This window comes from Mauremys mutica, chromosome 3 (assembly GCF_020497125.1).
Source record: "Mauremys mutica isolate MM-2020 ecotype Southern chromosome 3, ASM2049712v1, whole genome shotgun sequence".
NCBI classification, from domain to species: Eukaryota; Metazoa; Chordata; order Testudines; family Geoemydidae; genus Mauremys; species Mauremys mutica.
In genome coordinates, this window is record NC_059074.1 from 135,165,252 (window position 1) to 135,189,673 (window position 24,422).

The 24,422-nt window shown below is 41.6% G+C and overlaps 1 protein-coding gene across 1 annotated transcript in view; it reads left to right on the forward strand.

The window, feature by feature from the left end:
• The window catches only part of RYR2 (ryanodine receptor 2), a gene marked incomplete at its 5' end in the record, with an annotated part of 534,914 nt that overhangs the window by 49,563 nt on the left and 460,929 nt on the right, over window positions 1–24,422 (forward strand). Inside the window, one exon of the mRNA XM_045010317.1 lies at window positions 23,371–23,391. Within this exon, the coding sequence (XP_044866252.1) occupies window positions 23,371–23,391 (21 nt within the window). The remainder of the gene's footprint in view (window positions 1–23,370; window positions 23,392–24,422) is intronic.

The following is a 24,422-nucleotide window of genomic DNA, read 5'->3' on the forward strand; positions in this document are numbered from 1 at the left end:
GGGGAAAGCAGGAATGGGCCCTGGAGGCTGGCAGGACAGTGGGAAGTAGGAAACTGGAACTAGTAGTTGGGATGGAGGGAGTCTGGCTGGCAAAGAAACTGGGAGCCAGGCAGGAGACAAGGACTCGCTCGCTAAGCAGACATGGACTGAGTACAAGTGGAGCAGGGGGAGGCTAAGCACCCACAAATATTTTTTTTCTGGAGCACCCATGGAGTCGTTGCCTATGCTCCTCTCCTCCAGTTTGGTAAGTGGAGAATGGGCGTGGGGGAGCGTGAGGGGCTCTGTGAGTCACATTTTAACTGTAAAAGAGACGCATGTGGCTCCTCAGTTGCAGAGGCTTTCTCTCTCCCTCTCTGGCTCAATGACTCTTTAGACACCTAAGTACCTGTGTGAATTTGGGCTTTTGGGCCTCAGTTCCCCATCTGGACAGCTGGGAGACTACAAGCCCCTTGTCATACAGGGATGTTGTAAAAATAAATTTAATTACTGTTTTGAATCATGTGGATACTATAGTAATGAGTACCATAGAAAAGCCTATGAGGAAATTCATGTCTTCAAAGCAGGGGTTTAAATAGTTATAGTAAATAAGACATGGAGTCATACATTAAACAATGAGGAGAAAACAAAATATTTAGTAGCTTGCTTGCTAAGTGAGCACTACCCATCTTATGCACTGTATGTGGAAGGGTCCTGTGGAAAATATGGTGTATGCTCATGTCATTTAAAAAGTACCATAATGCATATGTGCAAGTGAATCAAATTCGGGTTGTACAGGCAACTTTAATTCAGACATTTCCTAACTTTTGACAGTTTGCCTTTATAACCTGAATGTTCTTTTAATGTATTTTTAGTGTATAATAGGAATTGTGCATATAATTCCTATAATACATAAAAATACATTAAAAGAACGTTAGGGACACTCCATGATAAGAAACAAAAAGAGCTTGTAAGGGACCTAATGCAGGTTGCTCCAACTGAAGACAAGCTGTGGGGTGGGGGTGGCGCTAGTCTATGTTGGTATAGGCGTGTCCAGCAGAGATCAGGGAGTTCTATTGGTAGGATTGCTCTTGCAATGATTGTGGATAGAGATGCCCAATGGGGAGACCAAAGGCTCAGTATGTGGACCAGATATTGGCAGATCTTGGAGAGAGCAATCTGCATGACAGCCTGGCATATGATCATGAGTTTTGAAAGAAGACTATAAAAGTTGCTTATCGTGAACAGGGAAGTAGATAGCTAAATATTCTTCTTAGAATATAAAAACAAAATATTTATAAGCTTAAGGAAAATGTTTGACAATAACGTAAGTAAATATGCAGTTAAAATATAAATTGATCAGTTATATGCACACTTAGTATAATTTTGTGATGCCTGCAGCTATAGGCTGTTAGCTTTACAAAGTATTACTTCACACTAACTTTGTGCAAGGAACTCATGCATCCTATCCAGGACTTGTAATTGAATTTAGTATAGCTTACCCCGTATTGGTTGCGGCCCACCAGAGGATTCCCAACCAGCTATATAAGAACTCTGCGAGCGCCAGCCAGCATCCACTCAACACAACAGCTGCCGGGGACCTCATCCATTAGTTGTTGTATGGTATTCTTGGAATACAGCCTGTTGCTGTGTCAGCTGCACTGGAGTCTGTTGTGTGTAGAGCTGTGTGTGTGACAAAGGCAATCCCTTTGGTTTGGTGAACAGAAGGGAGGAGAATCTGGGAAGGAATGAAGTCCATCCCTGCACAGCTTGTAGGGTCTGACAGTATCTGAAAGACCTGCAAGAATTCCAGGCACTTGTCACTGAGCAGCTCTGAAGTGTTATTAAAAGCTTAAAGATGGAAGACATGCCGCAATCGCACACACAAACTTGTAATATAAACAGCAGATATGCAGCTTCCACCTGCAACATGAAATTTGAAGCCATACTAGCTTCACCTTTGATTAAATCTACAATATCTTAAATGAAATAACAGGACCAATGAGAACATATGTTATACCCTGCTTAACAACGGTTTGTGTGGTCAGAGAGCACTCTTTGATGTGTAGCTATTCTTTAATACTCATTTTTTTATTTGTTTGGGAAATCCTAGAGAGCTATCCACTTTCTTTCATTTGACCCAATAATAAGAATAAACACACAAACCTGCAAGACAGGAGTGGATGTTTTATTGTTTAAATGCTTTATTAAGGATAGACAGGAAGTATGGCAGGATGAAGGATAATGTTTTTAATTTTCACAACCAGAATGACTTTATAATTCTTTTTTCATTTAATTGGCTAAATATGTGTATGTGTGGAGAGAGAGAGAGAGATAGGTTTGCCAATTCTGGTTGGATGTATTCCTGGAAACTTCATCACATGGCAATCTTTAATTAAAGATTAATCTTTAATTCCAGGAGACTCCCGGGCAATCCTGGAGGGTTGGCAACCCTTAAAGAGTGTGTGTGGGAGGGTATATTTTTGGAGGGAGATTAAAGTAAGGAAGAAGGATTTAAAATCTGTATGCAAACCCTTTAAAATGATTCTGATAAGAAAATCCAAAACAGCCATTTTAGAATCATTGCATGGTAGGATGTGGTGGATATTTTAGGACCCTGCAAAATTTGGCCTTTGGAGTGCCTCAAATAATAGCAGTCCCACTATAGGCTTAGTGGTAAGAATTTCCCTCTGTGCTGATGTTGATACAAAATTTCCTTTGATGTTACTACCAACAGTGGGTACAGTTAAAAAGTTTTTTTATTCTTTGAATACGGGTATTCCCTGAATGTATAACAGGAATAACAAATGTAGCCCTCCCTGAGGCGTGGTTTAAGCCTCCTCCCTTCTCTCTCCTGGAAGCTTGGTATCACCAGTATTAGGAGCCGCTTCTCCCTTCTCCTCTCATGGGTTGGATCCTGTGTTCTTTTTTGGCTCCTGATGCCTCCACCTAAGATGACTCCTCGCTGTGCCATACAGAAGGTGTTGTATTTATTTTCTCAAGGGACAACTAGCTGGCAAGGAGCATAAATCTCAGTACACAAGGGATAAATAAAATACGTAAACAAAAGCACCAGCAAAGGAATGAGAATGGTTCCCTTGCTTTATCTTCATCTTTGGGCGTGGCAGGGTCCTCTCCTGACCCCTACCAGGCTTGCTGGCTCCCTAATCTGGAGTCCTGTGTGGGTCTCGGCTCTCAGTAGAAAGGTGCCCATGATCTCATTATTCTCCCACTGGAGCCACTTAAGGCAGCCAGTCATAGGAGCAACTCATATGTTAGGAGCTAGGGTACATCTACACTAGAAATGCTTCAATGGTTTCTTCCACCGGTGTAGTAAATCCACCTCTCTGAGGAAGAATTGATGGAAGAATTCTACACTGAGGCTTAGGTTAGCTTAACTGTGTTGCACAGGGCATGAAAATTTTCACAGCCCTCAGCAATGTCATTAGGTCAAATTAACTTTGTACTGTAGACCAGCCCTTAGAGGCGCAAGCAGCAGCACGCTGGCCTAAGCTTTTTGTTCTTCCTGCTGAGCTGAGTTCAAATGGGACCCCACCTCATGAAAGCGACCACTCTGCGCAGTATATTGTGGGGGAACAGAGAAAGGGAATTACAAGAGAAAAAGAAGTCAAATAAAGAGTAATTCTTTTTGTAAAGGAAGTTCAATAAACAGAAAAGGACAGAACAGGACAAGAGAGAAAATGGACAGGAAAAAAGAGGTGGTGATACCATAACCGTGCAAGAGGATGTTGAGAGGAGACAAGGGAGTAATCTAGCTGCCAACCTACCACAAGTAAATGAGGTGTCTAAGTAGAAAAGGCTGTAGGTTGCCTAGATCTGTTTTTATTGCTTGCTAAATCCTAGCAGTATTTCATATTGCTGAGTAAGTTTGTCTACTTTACTCATAAGGGCCCAATCTTGTAAGGTCTTGAACGCTCTATGTCCCATTGAAATCAGCATCTTGCAAATTCAAGCCTTAAAAAAAAGTTCTGAAAATAATGAATTGCTGATCTTTAAGTGCTGAACATGAAATACAAACCTAATAATAATAGATATTAGGTTTGTATTTCATGTTCAGCACTTAATGTGATGAGTCTGCCCAGGGGTTCTCAGGACAATTTTTTTTGGTGGCCTCAGAATACAGCCACCAACTCTTGCTGGTGGCCGCTCACACTCTTTTCCCCTAAAGTACTTAATTAGCTTTAGGAAAACCAAATAATTATACACATATACACGCCCAAATCATTGTAATTTATTTATTTCTAGCTAGTAAGTCTATTATGTCATGTGCTATCAACAAACATACAAGTATCACTTTTCACAGCAGCCTTACTCAGCCCTGGCAACAAATTAAGCCCTGAATGGAGGTCGGGGGAAGCAGTAGGGGGCTAGAGCCTGAAGCCCTTGTGCCATAACCCAAAGCTTCACGGCCAGAGGACAGGACCCAGGGATGGAGCCCAAAGCCATGTGGCCAGAGCCTGGGGCCTGCCGCCGTGCAGCCAGAGCCTGGGGCTGGAGCCCAAAGCCCTATAGCCAGAGCCTGTCTCCCCTCTACCCCAGGGCTGAAGCCCAAAGCCTGGACTCCTCTGCCCCTGGGGAGGTGGAGAACTCACCGGCTTCCTGCACCTACAGCATTGTGCCCCAGGTGTCTCCAGAGGGTGGCAGTGCCCAACATCTGCTGTTGGTCCCAGTAATCAACACCAAGTTGGTGCATCCAGGAGCAACAGAGAGGGGGAGAGTATAGCCTAGGTGTGAATATGTAAAAGGAAAAACTGGTGGTGGGAAGTGGAAGCAATGTTTTAGTCTGGGATTTTTAGTTTAACAGTTAAGTTCCATCTATGCTTTGGGCAATGTGTAGAATACAGACGCTACACACCTAACTACCGCGGGTATAAATAGCAGTGTGTATGGAGTGACATGCTAGAACCTTAGGATATATACTCTGTACAGCTCTCTATACATCCAACTAGTGTTTCCCATGTCTACACTGCTGTTTTTAGTGCTTCCCCACTGGAAGGAAAGGCTCCAGCTGTGGAAGAAAGGCTCTGGCAGGGGGGAGGAAGGGGTCTCGGGTATCTACAGCCTGCTTTTCACTGCGGCATGTAGCTGTATGTACCCTACATGCTGCCACCACCAGTGTAGACAAGGTATGTGTGTGTGTGCGCGCGCACTTGTCTGTAGCTCAAGCCCCTGCTCCTTGCCATCCAGACTACAGTGCACAGCACACATCATATTGTGGAGTTTGTGTGGGGAAATGTACACACAAGAAACTCTCTGTGCCTGTCAGGCCCCTGTTTATCACAGTTGTCTGAAATCCCAGTGACTTTTCACACGTTGCTAGATTTAAACCAAATCTTCTTTATAAAAATTATCCTCTAACAGAAGACTCTTTTGTACAATAGGTAAAGTTGCACTCTGTCACCTAGACTCTTCAGGACACTTACCCACTAGAGGGGAAGGGGGAGCAGTATTCACAATCTAAAGATAATCACTTTCCAGTTGATACAATTTCTCTTCATCAGTGAGGCAGAAGAAATTTCTGTTGTCATATACTGGTGTACTTAGGAAAGCATTAGGGCGCTCTCTTTCCAACAACAGATCTCCTGTGTAATGTATCATTTTTAAATCTGCCACAAACCACTTTGAAATGGTTTTGTACTTAACAAAGGGTTTAGAGGTTTTAGATTTAACACAGGATGCAAACCTCCTGAGGATTTGGAGACTGCAAACATTAACCAATGCTTTATGCAATAAGAACAATTTCCCAAATGCCTTATCTTGTGTCTTTTTACTGTGTTTAAAGCAGTTTTGAGTTTTGGATTCATGACCAACTCTCAGAGTTGTAAAAGTGGGTTTTTATGAGTTGAATTTACAGCCCTTTTGTCTCTCAATTCAGAACAGATTTTTGCGATTCCATCAGCTTAATAGTACTGGTTTCTTCCTGGTTTATTGGATTTCTCCAGTTTCTTGACAAGCTTAGAGGTCAAATTCAGAGGTGATTTGTAAGATGGTGTAAGTTAGATATAAAAGAGTCTATAGGCAGGTAATTTACTTGCTGAGGAGCCAGGAGATGGCATAAATTCAGAATGGGGGTGGCCTACTTTAGTCCACAAAATTGTACACCTCCTATTAGATGCTTTTCTTGCTACTTCCTTCCTCTGGGCCATTGGTCTGAGAGTTACCCCAATTTAGACTCCTGTACACTGTCTCACTGGACAAATTCAGAGAGGATATGGTAAGGGTGAGTAAGTTACACTTTAGTAAATGGATAAGGTTTAAGGGAGGCTAAAATGGTGTAACATACACACTGATGGATCCAATCAAGACTCTTAGACTCATCTCTGAATTGATCTTATGATTTGATATATTGACAACAGAGGAGCTATCATGAAAGCCTTGAGGGTAGCTTTGCCTAGTGTTAAGGTTACCTGTCGCCTTCAGTTATGACTCTTTTTTCAGTTGCTTATAATTTTTCCAAACTTTAACTGTTTGGGCTGCATTTGTCCAAGCCTTGTATGTGTCTTAGGCAGAACTTGTTTGGAAAATCGTTAGTCAGAATGGTTCTGCTGTTCCTGAGAATGAGGCTAGGGAAAAACACATTGTTTTGCTCATGTTAAAGAATTTGGAGAACCTTTTATTTGAAAATAACTAGTACTCTCCTGCTTTGGAGCAGAGGCTTGCTATCTGGCTGGGGGGATGGCCTTTGTGTCAAGGCTGTGGCTTTTTCCATCCCAATAAAAATCGGGCCCAGTTTCACTATGTTGTAAGCTTTTGAAAAATGGCAGTATGTACATGATCAGTAGCAACTTCTTTCAGCAGCTATTTTCTCTGGTGATTCTGTCCTCACTGAAATCCTCCCGTGCATGGTTGAGCAAGACTTTCCTTGCAGTTGTAGCTCTGGTCTGCTATGGGCCAAACCAAAGCTGGACACAGAAACTGAGAGCAGGGAAACTGTCTCTCCTGTGCTGTCTCCTGCTGGGGTTGGGTAATGTGGAGGAAGAAGCTGCCTGATTCAAAAAGGTAGAGGGCTGTCATATTTTGGGGGCCAACCTAAACCAGTGAGAGGTTGTCACCTATTGCCCTGGAACCCTGAGTGCCTTAAAATGCTCTGTGGCTGTAGTCTGTCTGTCTGTTGATGCTCCCAGCCAATATATGAACGTGCACTGAGTGGTCTATGTTGAGCACCCCCCATCCTCTGTCACTGGGATGCTCTTAGAGACAAGATCTTGATCTGCAAGGGCAACTGATTAGGATAAACAGCCGGAGGGGAGTAAAAACTAGGACTGGAGTCTGGTAGGAGGGAGAGGGGACTGAGTCTGGTACTGGCAGGCAGAGGGAGAGGCTGGACAAGTGTGGGACTGGGGAGGCAGATGGGGACAAGGGGTAGATTGAGATTGGATGAGGAGTTGGGATTGAAACTGGGACTGGCTGGGTAGGTAGCCTAGTAGTGAGGATCAATGGGGCTGGAGAAGGAGGTCAGGAGAGAGGGGAGACTGATCTGATGAGGAGCTGGGGTGTGGGGTAAAACTGGAACTGGCCGGGCAAAGAGATTGGGACAAGAAACTGGTGGAGGGAGAGAGAGACAGAACTTGGATGAGGAACCTCAGGAAGGAGCCTGGAATTGGGAACTACAGGAGACAGGGAATGTGGCAAGGTGGGAGACTAGAAGGAAGGTGGGAGAGAGACAGATCAGATGAGGCGTGTTGGCGGTACGAGGACTGAGAATGGCTTGGCCAGGAAACTGGGACTGGGATGAAAAGCCTGAGGAGTGGAGACGAGGACTGGCTAGGTGAGGAGAATTGGACTGGGAAGAAATGGGGTGAATGTGAGCACAAACTCATCTGCCCTAGAACCCACTTTCTTTTAGAGCCTAGAATGGAACCCAAGATCGCTTGACTCCCACCATTACTCTTGTCAGCAGAAAAAAAGTACGACACCTCTACCCCCATGTAACGCGACCCGATATAACGCGAATTCTGATATAACACGGTAAAGCAGCACTCCGGGGGGCGGGGGGAGAGCACTGAAAAACTAAGTTTCCCTTTTGGCACCTGAGAGACTAACTAAGGTGCCACACGTACTCCTGTTCTTTTTGTGGACACAGTCTAACACGGCTGCTACTCTGAAACCTAAGTTTCCCTTGTTAAGCTTAAATTTTGCTTTCCTTAATTTCATCCCATTATTTTTCGTTATACCTTTTGTAACATTCCCTCTGCCTCGAGTGGAATTGACAGCTTTTGGATATTGATACATGGTAACTGTTATTGATTGCTATTCTGCTCAGTTCTATGTTAAGAACTGCTGAGTCAGGGTCTGCTCTCTGGATCTGAGACCAGAATTTCCCCCTCTGATAGCAACAGTTTCCAATCTCCAGGATGCCATTGTTTTGGTCTGTAAAAAGCATGATGATTTTGTAGTAAACTATGCTAATCAAATTGTCATCTTTTTTCATGCCCCAAAGATATTGAGAATCAGAGCTCTGAAAGCAGGGCATTAAACTATCTTCTCTACATGAGAAGCTAACCAGCTATAGAATAGACTCATGTAGTGACTTTTTAAATAAGGTGTCCTAATTGTAATGTGTGAGCATATCTTGTGTCTTTTTGATGCTGAGAGTAATATTGGCAGACTCTTCTTGCACGTTCTTTAATCCATGTCAGGCCTTATTAACAGAATGTCAAAGTCAGATTGCCCACAGTGTACATGGACATGCATACAAAATGTAACCTATTTTCCTAACATGGGAGAGGACTGAAATTTTAATTTCACAGATTTCACTACAACTCCTAGAGCATTTAGTTTTTCAGGCAAATGCTTTATATGGCCACCCATCATTTAAAACTGTGTCCCAACCTAATTGCATTATGAGCCTATTAACTCCCAGCTAATCATCCAGTCATGGCTAATTAATCACATCTCCTGGTTGTCCTGTTTAAAAAAAGACTTGTTTTTCACACCACTGAACAGGAAACTAATGTCTGATTTCATTTCCAGGGTAGCCTGTGTACAAAGGGGGAAAATCTGACCCACTTCCTTGGTCACTTATGGCTCAGTAGGAAGTCAAGTCAGTTGGATTCCTCTGCGTTTGTTTGAGGGGGAAAGATCTGAGGAAGATCTATGTGAACTCCCTGTATGCAGTGAAACAGTTCAATGGCTTTCTATGCCTTTGTGATAAATGAAGTCTGGGGGGGGTAGCTCCCTTTGATGGACAGCCAGCCAGTTAGCTGTAAAATCTCTCTTGGTAGCTGTTCTCTACTTGCTTTACCTGTAAATGGTTAAAAAGTCCCCCAGGTAAAGAAGAAAAAAAAGTGGGCATCTGACCAAAAGAGCCAGTGGGAAGGCTAGAACTTTTTAAAATTGGGAAAGAAACTTTCCCTTTGTCTGTTGTTCTCTCTGGGCTGAACAAATAGGCAGCAGGAATGCTGTGTAAAGTCTGAATCAGATATGAAAACATCAGATCATATCTAGAACTACTTTTAACAACCCAAATATGTAAGTAAATTAGGAATGCTTAGGAAGACACGATTAAGTTTATTTCTGTTTATTTTTTAAGGCTTGTGGACTCCTCTGTGCTAATCCCAGATGCTTTTGTTTGCTTGTAATCTTTAAGATAACCCCCAAGAAAGCTGTTTTGGGTGCTTAATTTTTGGAATTGCTCTTTTAAAATCTAGCAAAAGCCTAAGTTCCAGATGTATTTTCTTCCGTTTAGTTTTTAATAACATTTACCTTTTATAAGAACAGGATTGGATTTTTGGTGTCCTAAGAGGTTTGTGCATGTTGTTTGATTAGCTGTAGCAGCAGCTAATTTCCTTTGTTTTCTTTCTCAGCTCTTCCCTCGGGGGAGGGTGTGTGTGTGAAAGGACTTGAGGTTACCCTATAGGCAGGAATTCCCAGCTCCTTCCTGGATCCAAGGGTGTTTTATGCATTTGGGTGGTGGCAGTGCTTACCAAGCCAAGGTCAGAGAAAAGCTGTAACCTTGGGAGTTTAATACAAGCCTGGAGTGGCAAGTATTAATTTTTAAAATCCTTGCAGACCCCCATCTTCTGTACTCAAAGTGACAGAGTGGGGATTCAGCCTTGACAGCCTTAGAATGGAGGAAAATGATTGGTTCAGGAAGGAGTACAAGTGTAGCTGATGATTTTATGAATATTTCATATCTGTCTGCTAACTCTTGTCTCCACCCCAGACTTTAGGGGGTCATGGATGGGACAGCTCTGCTACTGCAGCAAGGGGAAGGAGGTTAGATCTGTTACCCCACCTCTGCCCAACCCTACTGGGCCGCCACAAATAGCCTTCTTACTTTGTGACTGTCTGATTTAAATTTAAATCAATCTTTTTTTCACAAATGTGTTCTGTTTTTTTTAAAAGCCACTCTTTCGTAATCAAGTCTAAAGGGTACATGTTTAGTATGCCGGAATTTAGCCACATTACTAATGGTAACAATCCTGTGATCAAATCCCATTATAGTGCTCAGAATAATAGCAGCTCAGTGCTTGTCTGTGTTTGGCTAGCTCTCTAAATTTTAAGGAGTGGATATGCCTGTATGGTCTTTCTCAGGTAAAGACCTAGATGTCTTCTCTGAAATGTACTTTGTCACTTTCACTGTGTAGAAGTCTGCTCTTTTGCATCTCTTCATAATTGTCTTCGCAAAAATGATTTTGTAGAGGAGACTTCTGAGGGGTTGGTTGAGCAGTGAGAGGAATAGACTTTCCCCTGTATTTTCAGGCTTCTTAATAGGAGTGTTTTGAGAAGATGTCATGCAATTATTAGAACATTTACAGTTAATTATTAGAGAAGACCCTGAACTTTGTATTTTGGGCCTGTCTATAAAAAGAGCTGAACTGAAGCATCAAACCTAGCCAAACCCTTTGGGAGAAGGTTGGATTCATATCTTAACCCCATTTGAACTTCATGAATCAGCTCCATCTTTAGTAAATATATGAAGAAAACTGGCAGTCTTTCATTGTTTCAATGTGTGAAAAAATCCTAGTTTCCATGACTATCAGAATGGAAAACAGTGAGTTTTCTAATTTTCTTTTGATAACCGCCCCTGCCCGCAAACTAATTGAATATGAAGACTTTATTTGCAGTATGCAGTACCCAGTTTCCAAGGCTGCTATGTTCAGTTGAAAACAGTGGAGGATAGGAGTAGGTTGGATTTATATCTGCTCTCCATTCTTCTTTGTGGTAATGCCCACAGTTCTATTACCATGGGTATTTCAGCCTTGGGGTCAGAACCAGACCAGAACCATTAGCAGCAGGGGAAAGTCCCGCCTCATGAAATTCCCTCCAATTTTTAATGCCATCACAACAGCTGGAAGCTCAGCCAGCCCTTCCTGCTGCAGAACTTTTCTCAGAGAAATTCCAAACTTTAGTGTCCCAGAGCTGCATTTGATTTTTGGGGAGATTGTCTTCTCAGTCCGCTTCCTGTTGTGAAGTGTTTGAAGAGGCTGATGTCCCATTGAGGGGTGAGCTGGGCTGAGGAAGGAGGGAAGCGAAAGCAAGGGTCTGCATATCCTGCTTCCCCCTGACTAATCGAGTGTCTTGTTGGGGAGCTCAGTTGGTTCTGTGGGCAAAGTTTTCCCTCATAGCCCAGTCTGGGTGGGGTTGCCTTAGCCTCCTTCCCTTGGGAAGGAAAAGACGTGGGTGGGATTGGAAAGATGCTGTCTCTGGGCTAAGCAGCTCCTTCCTGTCTCCATTAGGGGAGTGAAACCAGAAGGGCAGCACACCAGATGGAAGATTTCCCTGTAGCCTGCACCAGCTACCACACCTCGAACTGTGGTGCTCAGCTGTGCTTCATTTCCCTGCACACCATGGAGAGAGGGCACAGGATATGGCACAGATGCTGCCAACATTAGAGAGAGCAGTAATGGGCCTCTGCACTAGTCCAAATTTAACTGGTATTGCTACCCAGCATAAATGTGGCTGTTTTCCGTAGTCAAGGTTTTGGCATTTCTAAATGGGGGAGAGCTTTACCTGAAAGAGTGGACTCTTCACGATGCAGGCCGTTCACAGGCAGCTGAGTCCAGGCAGGCATTACGTCAGCCCCCTTTTTCAAGCATGAAAACTTTTAGGTGGCATCAGGCCAGGAATAAATAAACAAATATGAATTGTCACCTAACAGTACAAGTGCCCCCATATGCTTTCACAAGGAACACTAATATGGGTGGACAGGACAGTGATACAAGTATGGTCCCTTAACCTAAACAGCATATGATAGTAAAGACCTTCTCCCTGGGTGCGGGGGAGAGGGGAAAGTGGCATTCAAACCTGTTTCATGCAGGTATATGGGGTTTGGTACTTGGGATTCAAAACGCAGACACCTCAGTTTCTAGCTAGTGATATACTGGGAAACATTATGGCAAACTCAGGCTATTCAGAGTCAGAAAAGTTGACATACAATCCTGACTTATGCAAGATAGCGTAGAAAGGAATCCAGTTGTATGGCAGACTGAAGCATTCCAATGAATTGCAACAAGAAAAAAAATACTTCTTTTCAAGTAATAGCTAGAAAAAGTGCAACGCTAATAGCTCTGAGGCAATAGAGGGCAGCTGTCAGAATTAGACTTCAGATTAATGCCAAGTCCTTTCAATCTGGGAACAAAAATAACTATGTATAGCTTTGATCAAATGAGAGTAAGAATCATTAGGAAAGGGATAGATAAGATGACAGAAAATATCATGTTGCCTCTATATGAATCCGTGGTATGCCCACATCTTGAATACTGTGTGCAGATCTGGTCACCCCATCTCAGAAAAGATATATGGAATTGGAAGAGGTTAAGTAAAGGACAACAAAAATGATTAGGGATATGGAACAGCTTCCATTTGAGGAGAGATTAATAAGACTGGGACTTTTCAGCTTGGAAAAGAGACGACTAAGGGGGGGATATGATAGAGGTCTGTAAAATCATGACTGGTGTGGAGAAAGTAAATAAGGAAGTGTTACTTGCTCCTTTTTATAACACAAAAACTAGGGGTCACCCAATGAAATTAATAGGCAGCAGGTTTAAAACGAAAGAAGTATTTCTTCACACAATGCAGTCAACCTGTGGAACTCTTTGCCAAAGGATGTTGTGAAGGCCAAGACTATAACAGGGTTCAAAAAAGAACTAAATACATTCATGGAGGATAGGTCCATCAATGGCTATTAGCCAGGATGGGCAGGGTTGGTGTCACTAACCTCTAGAGGTTTGCTAGAAGCTGGGAATGGGTAACGGAGTGGATCACTTGATTACCTGTTCTGTTCATTGCCCCTGAAGCACCTGGCATTGGCCACTGTTGGAAAACAGTGTACTGGGCTAGATGAACCTTTGGTCTGACCCAGTATGGTGTTCTTACATTCTTATGTCCAAGAAGGGTTCCCTATGGAACTGTGGAAGAATTACAGGAACAGCATTACCCCATCCCCAGTCTCAGCAACTTATGGAAGGGGTTTTATTCATGACATGAATAAAATCATCCATCATCTACTTTAGATCAGAACATTACAACCCACTCCACATCCTATTTCTACCCTCAGAATTGGAGACAAACAGAGCAGGGCCCGCTCTGAAACAGCAAAATAAATTCTCAGTGGAGACTTACCTTCAAAGCATTCCCATGTCACCATTCCAGACAATTATTTTTGTTCTGCAGATGGATGGGAGCCTTTCTTTTTTCCCACCCCGAGCTTTGATTATTGCCATTTGGTCTTACATTTGCTCCTGGGGTATCCAGGAACATGGTAGCAAGAAATATTAGCTTTAGGGAAGAAGAAAATTTATCAATCTCTTCCCAGACAATCTTTTTTACCAGAGTTCTGTACAGAGACAAAGCTGAAACAAACACATACAGTGATATAGTTCTTGGATACAGGATGAACACTCACATCATAGAATCTCAGGGTTGGAAGGGACCTCAGGAGGTCATCTAGTCCAACCCCCTGCTCCAAAGCAGGACCAAACCCAACTAAATCATCCCAGCCAGGGCTTTGTCAAGCCTGACCTTAAAAACCTCTAAGGAAGGAGATTCCACCACCTCCCTAGGTAACCCATTCCAGTTCTTCACCACCCTACTAGTGAAAAAGTTTTTCCTAATGTCCAGCCTAAACCTCCCCCTCTGCAACTTGAGACCATTACTCCTTGTTCTGTCATCTTCTACCACTGAGAACAGTCTAGATCCATCCTCTTTGGAACCCCCTTTCAGGTAGTTGAAAGCAGCTATCAAATCCCCCCTCATTCTTCTCTTCTGCAGACTAAACAATCCCAGTTCCCTCAGCCTCTCCTCATAAGTCATGTGCTCCAGCCCCCTAATCATTTTTGTTGCCCTCCGCTGGACTCTCTCCAATTTATCCACATCCTTCTTGTAGTGTGGGGCCCAAAACTGGACACAGTACTCCAAATGAGGCCTCACCAGTGCTGAATAGAGGAGAATGATCACATCCCTTGATCTGCTGGAAATGCCCCTACTTATACAACCCAAAATGCCATTAGCCTTCTTGGCAACAAGGGCACACTATTGACTCATATTCAGCTTTTCGTCCACCGTAACCCCTAGGTCCTTTTCTGCAGAACTGCTACCCAGCCATTCGGTCCCTAGTCTGTAGCAGTGCATGGGATTCTTCCGTCCTAAGTGCAGGACTCTGCACTTGTCCTTGTTGAACCTCATCATATTTCTTTTGGCCCAATCCTCTAATTTGTCTAGGTCCCTCTGTATCCTATCCCTACCCTCCAGAGTATCAACCACTCCTCCCAGTTTAGTGTCATCTGCAAACTTGCTAAGGGTGCAGTCCACACCATCCTCCAGATCGTTAATGAAGATATTGAACAAAACCGGCCCCAGCACCGACTCTTGGGGCACTCCACTTGATACTGGCTGCCAACTAGACATGGAACCATTGATCACTACCCGTTGAGCCCGACCATCTAGCCAGTTTTCTATCCACCTTACCGTCCATTCATCCAGCCCATACTTCTTTAACTTGCTGGCAAGAATACTGTGGGAGACTGTATCAAAAGCTTTGCTAAAGTCCAGAAATAGCACATCCACTGCTTTCTCCTCATCCACAGAGCCGGTTATCTCATCATAGAAGGCAATTAGGTTAGTCAGGCATGACTTGCCCTTGGTGAATCCATGCTAACTGTTCCTGATCACTTTCCCCTCCTTTAAGTGGTTCAGAATTGATTCCTTGAGGACCTGTTCCATGATTTTTCCAGGGACTGAGGTGAGACCGACTGGCCTGTAGTTCCCCGGATCTTCCTTCTTCCCTTTTTTAAAGATGGGCACTACATTAGCTTTTTTCCAGTCATCCGGGACCTCCCCCGATCGCCATGATTTTTCAAAGATAATGGCCAATGGCTCAGCAATCTCATCGGCCAGGTCCTTTAGCACCCTCGGATGCAGTGCATCCGGCCCCATGGACTTGTGCTCCTCCAGCTTTTCTAAATAGTCCCGAACTACTTCTTTCTTGTGCCAGAGAAATCAATCCTAGGCTTGGGCTGAGGATGAATGCTATCAGGTATCAGATCCCATCTCAGAAGAATGTTAACAGAAGATAAAGATGGCCATAAAGGAAAACAAGTAGTGTCACAGAAACAGAAAATTAATTCTTATTGGAGCCTGTTGCGACTTCTGATCCCACACACAGGCATGCTTCAATATTCTAGATCAGAGGTTCTCAAACTAGGGCTGCTGCTTGTTCAGAGAAAGCCCATGGCACGCCGGGCCGGTTTGTTTACCTGCTGCATCCACAGGTTCGGCTGATCGCGGCTCCCACTGGCCACGGTTCACCGCTCCAGGCCAAGGGGAAGGTCCTACAGCCCCCATTAGCCTGGAGCGGTGAACCGCGGCCAGTGGGAGCCGTGATCGGCCGAACCTGTGGACGTATCAGGTAAACAAACCGTCTCGGCCCGCCAGGGGCATTCCCTAAACAAGCGGCGGTCCTAGTTTGAGAACCACTGTTCTAGCGTTCAGATGAGTTCTGTCCAATAATTCCAGGTCTCTCCTCTGCATCCCACCCTATCTCATCCATTAGAAGAGATCCAGCTCTAGTTGTATATTCTGTATTCTCTCAGCTGGTGAATGCAGAGAATCCCATTTTTTAAGGGATCTTCCCAATTCATATCAAGGAATGAATACCAAAAAGAGAGAGCACAACATCCACCCACTATAGCACAATGGTACATTGAGGTCTTGAAGCAGTATCCCTTCTAGAGATAACAGACCTGTGTAGGTCATGGCAGTCAACATGTCTGATAGAGTTTTCATAAATCACTAGGAAGAATGTGATCAGCCTTATCTCTGAGAGCGAAGTTCCATCTTGGGTGGAGCAAAGTTTTCCTCTCTGAATGTACACTTCTCACTGAGGAGAAGATGAACACCACAACTTAAATTCTAGAAAATTGGATTAGCAGAGTGACTCCTATACCCAGAAATATCTCACTCATGGGAAGTCAGTTTGGTGGGCTGGTTCTTTATTGGTGTGCATCTGGATAAAGTGTACAATAAAGTGCTCTTTTGTTTCCCTGTTTCAAGACCCAGGAGGTGAGATGGAGAATGACCTCTTGCAAAATGGGCAAGGTCCCTGCTGTATGTCTTTTTACCTTTTCCGCTGCTATTCACAGCAATACATATGATAGGAATGAGACAGTAGCGGTGATACTGTTTATGCCTTTCTGGCTGAAGAGACTATTGCTTTCAGGCTTGATTAACCTAGAATTGAATCTTGAGATTTCACAGCGGTCTGCTGTTGCAAAACCAGTCCTTCATCTGAGACCTGACAGATTTAAAATGAATACTTGGATAATATGATGATTTCTTTCATGGACACCAAAAGAAAAGCCAAGAAATAGAACTTATTCCATTGGCTGGTGCAAAGTCCGCAGCTAACTACCATGTTAAACGAGTGAAACAGCCTTAAGTTCCTTCAGGAGAGCTTTAGTGTGCTTGTACAAGTGTGTCCAAGCAAAAGGTGAATGCTCTGTAGTATGTTGTCAGTATGGTCATGAAAAGAAAGTATTGTACAAATCCTAATGTTATATGCTTCATGGGAATATCAACCTTATTCCAGCTACAGGTGTGTGGAAAAACCTCTCTCTCTCTCTCTCTCTCATATATTTTGCCTTGTTGGCCGTTGTGAAAAAAATCACTTGGGATGAACTGAAAATGAATTCTTTTAACTCTTTGGTGAATCAAAAATTATTTTTGGGTTGAACGAAATATTTTATTTTGACAAAATTGAAAGGTTTTTTTTCAATTTTAATAATTGTTAATGGTTTTGATTTTTTCATTAGAAATAGTCACTTTGAACTGAAAAATTAAAATGTTTCATTTAAAAAATGTTGAATTTTTTTTAAATCAAAACAGCTCAGCAAAACGGACTCATGCTCAACATTAGTGTCGCTGAATCTTTATTTTCCACAGGAAAAAAAAAATTGTACAAAAAATGTTGTCTAGCTCTAATTCCAACCCCACAAAGTCAAAGAATATAACCCTGGAACCTCATTCTGCTGTTTACAGCACTACACATATTGAATCCCAGCACGAGGTGGTCGTATACTCCTGTCCTTAGAGTAGGCCTCCTGAAGGTGATTATCTCCAATTAGATGAGTTTATTTTTAATTTGCAGATGGGAGTGTTCTCTAATGGACTAGTACGGTACTTCTAATTCAGACAGAATGTCCTCATAACTGTAATAGCATTCATTCCCTACATACATTCAAGAAATATTCCTTCGTCAGTTAAGCATTTTGCATATTAGTTATCCAGTCTTAGCAAATGCTATTTTCTTTCTTTTGGCCAAAGTTTTAATATAGACATCAGAGTCTATGAACACTACTTATATTGCCTTCCATATTTCATTGGGCTTTTGTTGTCCTGTGTAATAAATAATGGTAGAGGAAAATGGCAATATTTACAGGCCAGGTTTGTAAAAGTTAGTATCTTAAGGCAGTACTGAGGCATTTACATAAGTGGCTTGATTTTTGAAAAGTACGGAGCCTGCAGCAGCTTCCCTTGACATCACCAGCCTTAGAAATATGGCAGCATTAATGCAGAATGGCTGCTGGTGTATTTATCACCATGCTGTGAAAAATATATTGCAATATCTACAGTAGTGTGATTTCCTGACCCTATTGAAGTTAATAGCAGTTTGACCATTGACTTCATTAAGACCAGGATTTCACCCTAGCATTCTCACTATTTACAGCAAGAATGAGAGGCTTTCCTAGAATAATAAGTGTATGTAATATGGTTTTAGTGACGATTTTGCCTGAGGAAGGACTAAAGGCTGCAGGATTTGGCCATAGTTAAGAATGGAAGGATTTCCAGTCGAAGTATAAGAACATAATATAAGAACATAAGAAAGGCCGTACTGGGTCAGACCAAAGGTCCATCTAGCCCAGTATCTGTCTACCGACAGTGGCCAATGCCAGGTGCCCCAGAGGGAGTGAATCTAACAGGCAACGATCAAGTGATCTCTCTCCTGCCATCCATCTCCATCCTCTGACGAACAGAGGCTAGGGACATCATTCTTACCCATTCTGGCTAATAGGCATTTATGGACTTAGCCACCATGAATTTATCCAGTCCCCTTTTAAACATTGTTATAGTCCTAGCCTTCACAACCTCCTCAGGTAAGGAGTTCCACAAGTTGACTGTGCGCTGCGTGAAGAACTTCCTTTTATTTGTTTATTTGTTTTAAACCTGCTGCCTATTAATTTCATTTGGTGACCCCTAGTTCTTGTATTATGGGAATAAGTAAATAACTTTTCCTTATCCACTTTCTCAACATCACTCATGATTTTATATACCTCTATCGTGTCCCCCCTTAGTCTTCTCTTTTCCAAGCTGAAGAGTCCTAGCCTCTTTAATCTTTCCTCGTATGGGAACCGTCTCTAAACCCTTAATCATTTTAGTTGCCCTTTTCTGAAACTTTTCTAGTGCTAGAATATCTTTTTTGAGGTGAGGAGACCACATCTGTACACAGTATTCGAGATGTGGGCGTACCATGGATTTATATAAGGGCAATAATATATTCTCAGTCTTATTCTCTATCCCCTTTTTAATGATTCCTAACATCCTGTTTGCTTTTTTGACCGCCTCTGCACACTGCGTGGACATCTTCAGAGAACTATCCACGATGACGCCAAGATCTTTTTCCTGACTCGTTGTAGCTAAATTAGCCCCCATCATGTTGTATGTATAGTTGGGGTTATTTTTTCCAATGTGCATTACTTTACATTTATCCACATTAAATTTCATTTGCCATTTTGTTGCCCAATCACTTAGTTTTGTGAGATCTTTTTGAAGTTTTTCACAATCTGCTTTGGTCTTAACTATCTTGAGAAGTTTAGTATCATCTGCAAACTGGGCCACCTCACTGTTTACCCCTTTCTCCAGATCATTTATGAATAAATTGAATAGGATTGGTCCGAGGACTGACCCTTGGGGAACACCACTAGTTACCCCTCTCCATTCTGAGAATTTACCATTAATTCCTACCCTTTGTTCCCTGTCCTTTAACCAGTTCTCAATGCATGAAAGGACCTTCCCTTTTATCCCATGACAGCTTAATTTACGTAAGAGCCTTTGGTGAGGGACCTTGTCAAAGGCTTTGTGGAAATCCAAGTACACTATGTCCACCGGATCCCCCTTGTCCACATGTTTGTTGACCCCTTCAAAGAATTCTAATAGATTAGTAAGACACGATTTCCCTTTACAGAAACCATGTTGACTATTGCTCAAGAGTTTGTTTTTCTATGTGTCTGACAATTTTATTCTTTACTATTGTTTCAACTAATTTGCCCAGTACTGATAGACTTACCGGTCTGTAATTGCCGGGATCACCCCTAGAGCCCTTTTTAAATATTGGCGTTACATTAGCTAACTTCCAGTCATTGGGTACCAAAGCCGATTTAAAGGACAGGTTACAAACCACAGTTAATAGTTCCGCAACTTCACATTTGAGTTCTTTCAGAACTCTTGGGTGAATGCCATCTGGTCCCGGTGACTTGTTAATGTTAAGTTTATCAATTAATTCCAAAACCTCCTCTAGTGACACTTCAATCTGTGACAGTTCCTCAGATTTGTCACCTACAAAAGTCAGCTCAGGTTTGGGAATCTCCCTAACATCCTCAGCCGTGAAGACTGAAGCAAAGAATCCATTTAGTTTCTCCGCAATGACTTTATCGTCCTTTTGTATTTTGATCATCAAGGGGCCCCACTGGTTGTTTAGCAGGCTTCCTGCTTCTGATGTACTTAAAAAACATTTTGTTATTACCTTTGGAGTTTTTGGCTAGCCGTTCTTCAAACTCCTCTTTGGCTTTTCTTATTACACTCTTGCACTTAAGTGTTTGTGCTCCTTTCTATTTGCCTCACTAGGATTTGACTTCCACTTTTTAAAGGAAGTCTTTTTATCTCTCACTGCTTCTTTTACATGGTTGTTAAGCCACGGTGGCTCTTTTTTAGTTCTTTTACTGTTTTTCTTAATTTGGGGTATACATTGAAGTTGGGCCTCTATTATGGTGTCTTTAAAAAGGGCCCATGCAACTTGCAGGGATTTCACTTTAGTCACTGTACCTTTTAACTTTTGTCTAACTAACCCCCTCATTTTTGTATAGTTCCCCCTTTTGAAATTAAATGCCACAGTGTTGGGCAGTTGTGTTCTTCCCACCACAGGGATGTTGAATGCTATTGTATTATGGTCACTATTTCCAAGCGGTCCTGCTATAGTTACCTCTTGGACCAGCTCCTGCGCTCCACTCAGGATTAAATCTAGAGTTGCCTCTCCCCTTGTGGGTTCCCGTACCAGCTGCTCCATGAAGCAGTCATTTAAAGTATCGAGAAATTTTATCTCTGCATTTCATCCTGAAGTGAAATGTTCCCAGTCAATATGGGGATAATTGAAATCCCCCACTATTATTGTGTTCTTAATTTTGATAGCCTCTGTAATTTCCCTTAGCATTTCATCATCACTATTACTGTCCTGGTCAGGTGGTCGATAATAGATCCCTAATGTTATATTTTTACTAGAGCATGAAATTTCTATCCATAGAGACTCTATGGAACATGTGGATTTGCTTAAGATTTTTATTTCATTTGAATCTACACTTTCTTTCACATATAGTGCCACTCCTCCCCCTGCACGACCTGTTCTGTCCTTCCAATATATTTTGTACCCCGGAATGATTGTGTCCCATTGGTTGCTCTCAGTCCACCAGGTTTCTGTGATGCCTATTATATCTATATCCTCCTTTATCACAAGGCACTCTAGTTCACCCATCTTATTATTTAGACTTCTGGCATTTGTGTACAAGCACTTTAAAAACTTGTCCCTGTTTATTAGCCTGCCTTTTTCTGATGTGCCAGTGTATATTCTTACACTAGATTAAGGGTCATTCCCTCAAAGGTAGGCCCCAGGGGTGCATCCACAAAATTGCCCATGCGCCATTATGCTTGCAAAACTTGATATACATGTGTACAGCTCAAGCAATTCCACCCATAGACCAGTCTGTACATGTCCTTTTTGTACATGTTCAAAAGCCTGTAAGTACTTGCAAAGGGAGGGTTTTGCGAGCGCCAGTACACGGGTACAATGTGTACTGCAGCATCTCAGAACGTGGTCTAAAATTAAGCTTGACTCTTGAAACTGTAAAATGTTTTTGCTGTCTGCTAAAACAAATAGACAAGTCAGCAATAAGGAGGCAATTGATTAATACAAGTAATAATGCAGCTTGAGCTTTAAGTGGATTCACAGCCTTCCCAAAAACAATTCTCGCTGCCCAATTCACTTAAGTAAAATTTGGATTAGCAGGAAAACTTCCTGAAGAACCATGGCAACATGATATAGCTTTAATTAATTTAGCTCTCTTGGATCAACCTTCCATCTGATTGTGAAGCAAAATAGCACACACGTGCAATTTCAGTATAAGGGATGTCAAGAAAACAAGATGATGAATGGCAAACTCTCAAGTGAAATTAACCTGACTATTCCTTTTCATCTACTAAGACATCTTTTGTCTTACTGCTTTCTTTTGGCTTTAGGTCTTACCTGTTTTTGTATAGCATGGCTTGTCGTTATTTCTTATCCATCTTAATTTATTTAAAAACATAGCATAATTTTGAAAGGCTTCTCTAATGTTGACTGCAGCAGATAACAAACCCAGGGTTAAGGTAATACATGTTATTGACAATTCATAGAATTGTCATAATGAATCTCAATCCAAACAGTCAAAATCCCAGAAAACTAAGAACGAATGACAAGTTGAAAGTTGTATAACAGTTTTTCTTCTCCACTAGTGGAATGTGGTAGTGTTGAAAATCCAAAACTCTCTAATAATTGAAATTATATATAATACAAAGAAAATATTTGATATTTATTAAACAGCTTTTATAATAAAACCTACATTTGGGACTGGAGCAATCATTATATCATAGGGATTCCTTGGGTAATAAGAAACCAAAACATTTTTTTAAAATTACTCTTTTTTTGCTCTAAAGTATCAAGTGAAAATTATAAAGAACTACTACAGTGGTCTCCGTTAACAAAAGATCAGCATTAGTTAGGAGTAAAACACTAGAGCATATGATATACTCTATTGCAGTATTTTTTTATTCTAAGTATAAGGAAATACAGAGCTATCTTAGACATGGTAGTTTGGTGAAATACTAATTTTTTTTTAGTGGCAGCCAGTGTATTTCGGTAGACAGTCCTTTGTCTTTCTGAAACTTTATAAAGAGGGCCCAAACATTTTACGAGGGGATAATTTTTAAATGAATTACCTTATTAAACATTGAACCTGATTGACTAAGACAGATCTCCCTGCCCCTCCCCAAATGTGTATAAAATGACACTTTGGTGTGTTGTTTTCTACTGTTTTGCACATAATGTCCATTGATGTTGGGAATTATATGTTCCAGGTGACTGTGCAGAGATGAGGGTTGTTATACCCTCCTCCCATATTAGTTTTCTATCTCATAGCATCCCCTTAAAATGACAAATATTGGAGGGAAGCCATTATACCCTCTGAAGCAAAACGTTTGCTGTTGTGGCTGAGCACACAGAGGGGAGAACAGGCAGATTCTTTAGTGTGGAAGCCTGCAGCGTACTTCAGAATACAGTTAGATTTGTGTTCTAGAATTTAGTATTGAATTAATTGAACTCCAAATGTGCGTTAACCTTATAGTTAATTATCAGACTTTATGGTCGACATTTTAGGCTTTCAAAATTTGAAGTACTTTGCAGAAATTAATATTCTGAAAAAGATAGCTGTTGGCATATGGGGGAGGAGGGGAGATAAATAGGCAATGGCTTCTTTTTACTCATCCCTGTTAGAGATTTCTGAAAATGTGAAACTGTGGTTCACTATATTCAAAGATATAGATGACTGATTTTTTTGCTTTTTCTTTCTACAGCTAGTTGATGTGGAAAAATGGGTATGTGCTTCTCTCTTTTATTTGCTTGATCAAAAATATTCCATGTTTGCCATTAATTCTAATCTGTCTGTTTTGGTATCCTGTGTGTGTCATAACACTTGAACTTGCAGGGCTCAAAAGAGAGGCTATTACATTATCAGGCAGGGCCTGGTAATTTCGGAATAATTTTTCCATCAAAAATCACACACAGAAATGATTTTCATTATTATATCTTTTGTAATTATTACTTCTATTGTAATATTAAGCCCTAAAAAATTCTGACTATTGCCTTACAATTTTGAGCCTTGCTATCTAATGTTTTAACTCCATCCTGTAAAACCTCACTGTCTTTTTCCAGTGCACACATTGTAATTTCGCAATGCATGGCAATAAGATAATTGTTAATACTAGTAAATGATAGGTGTCGTTTTATGGAGCTCCAAATTCTCTGTGTGCTGAATATTTTAAAATGATGAACAGCTGCCTCAGAATATATAAATTTAAATGGTTTATAAATGTGCAGCCTGTATCAGGATTTGAGATGCAGGGCGGGGGTCTCTGTGCAAACATGTGATATAATTTCCATGTAAAAAATCCATTTGCACAAATAGTTTTTTCCTGTGTAATTATCCTATGTAATTTCTATCATCTGCCCACCTATGGGTGAAGGTGCTTATGCACATTCAAATGGAAAGAAGGTAGAGGCCCTTTTGAAAATTTGGCCTGGAAAGTCTAAAGACCTTCATGATACATCAGTCCTTAATTTTATCTGCAAATAGTCTGGAAAATCTGTGGCATCCTGTTTCTGTATGTAAATGGGAACAATAGCAGTTCTATAGTTACATGTCTTATTAAGGTTCCAGTTATAGAGGATTAATACATATTTAATAGCTAGTTAATAAATATTAATTCAACAGTTATAGATTGTTACATTCTAATTGTAAGTGTATGCTTAATATAAGGGTAGCAGAACAATTTTTATATCTGAGGATCTCAAATGCTTTATACAAGCTGTGACAGACCCAGACCTGTGGGGTACAGGAGTCTGGTAG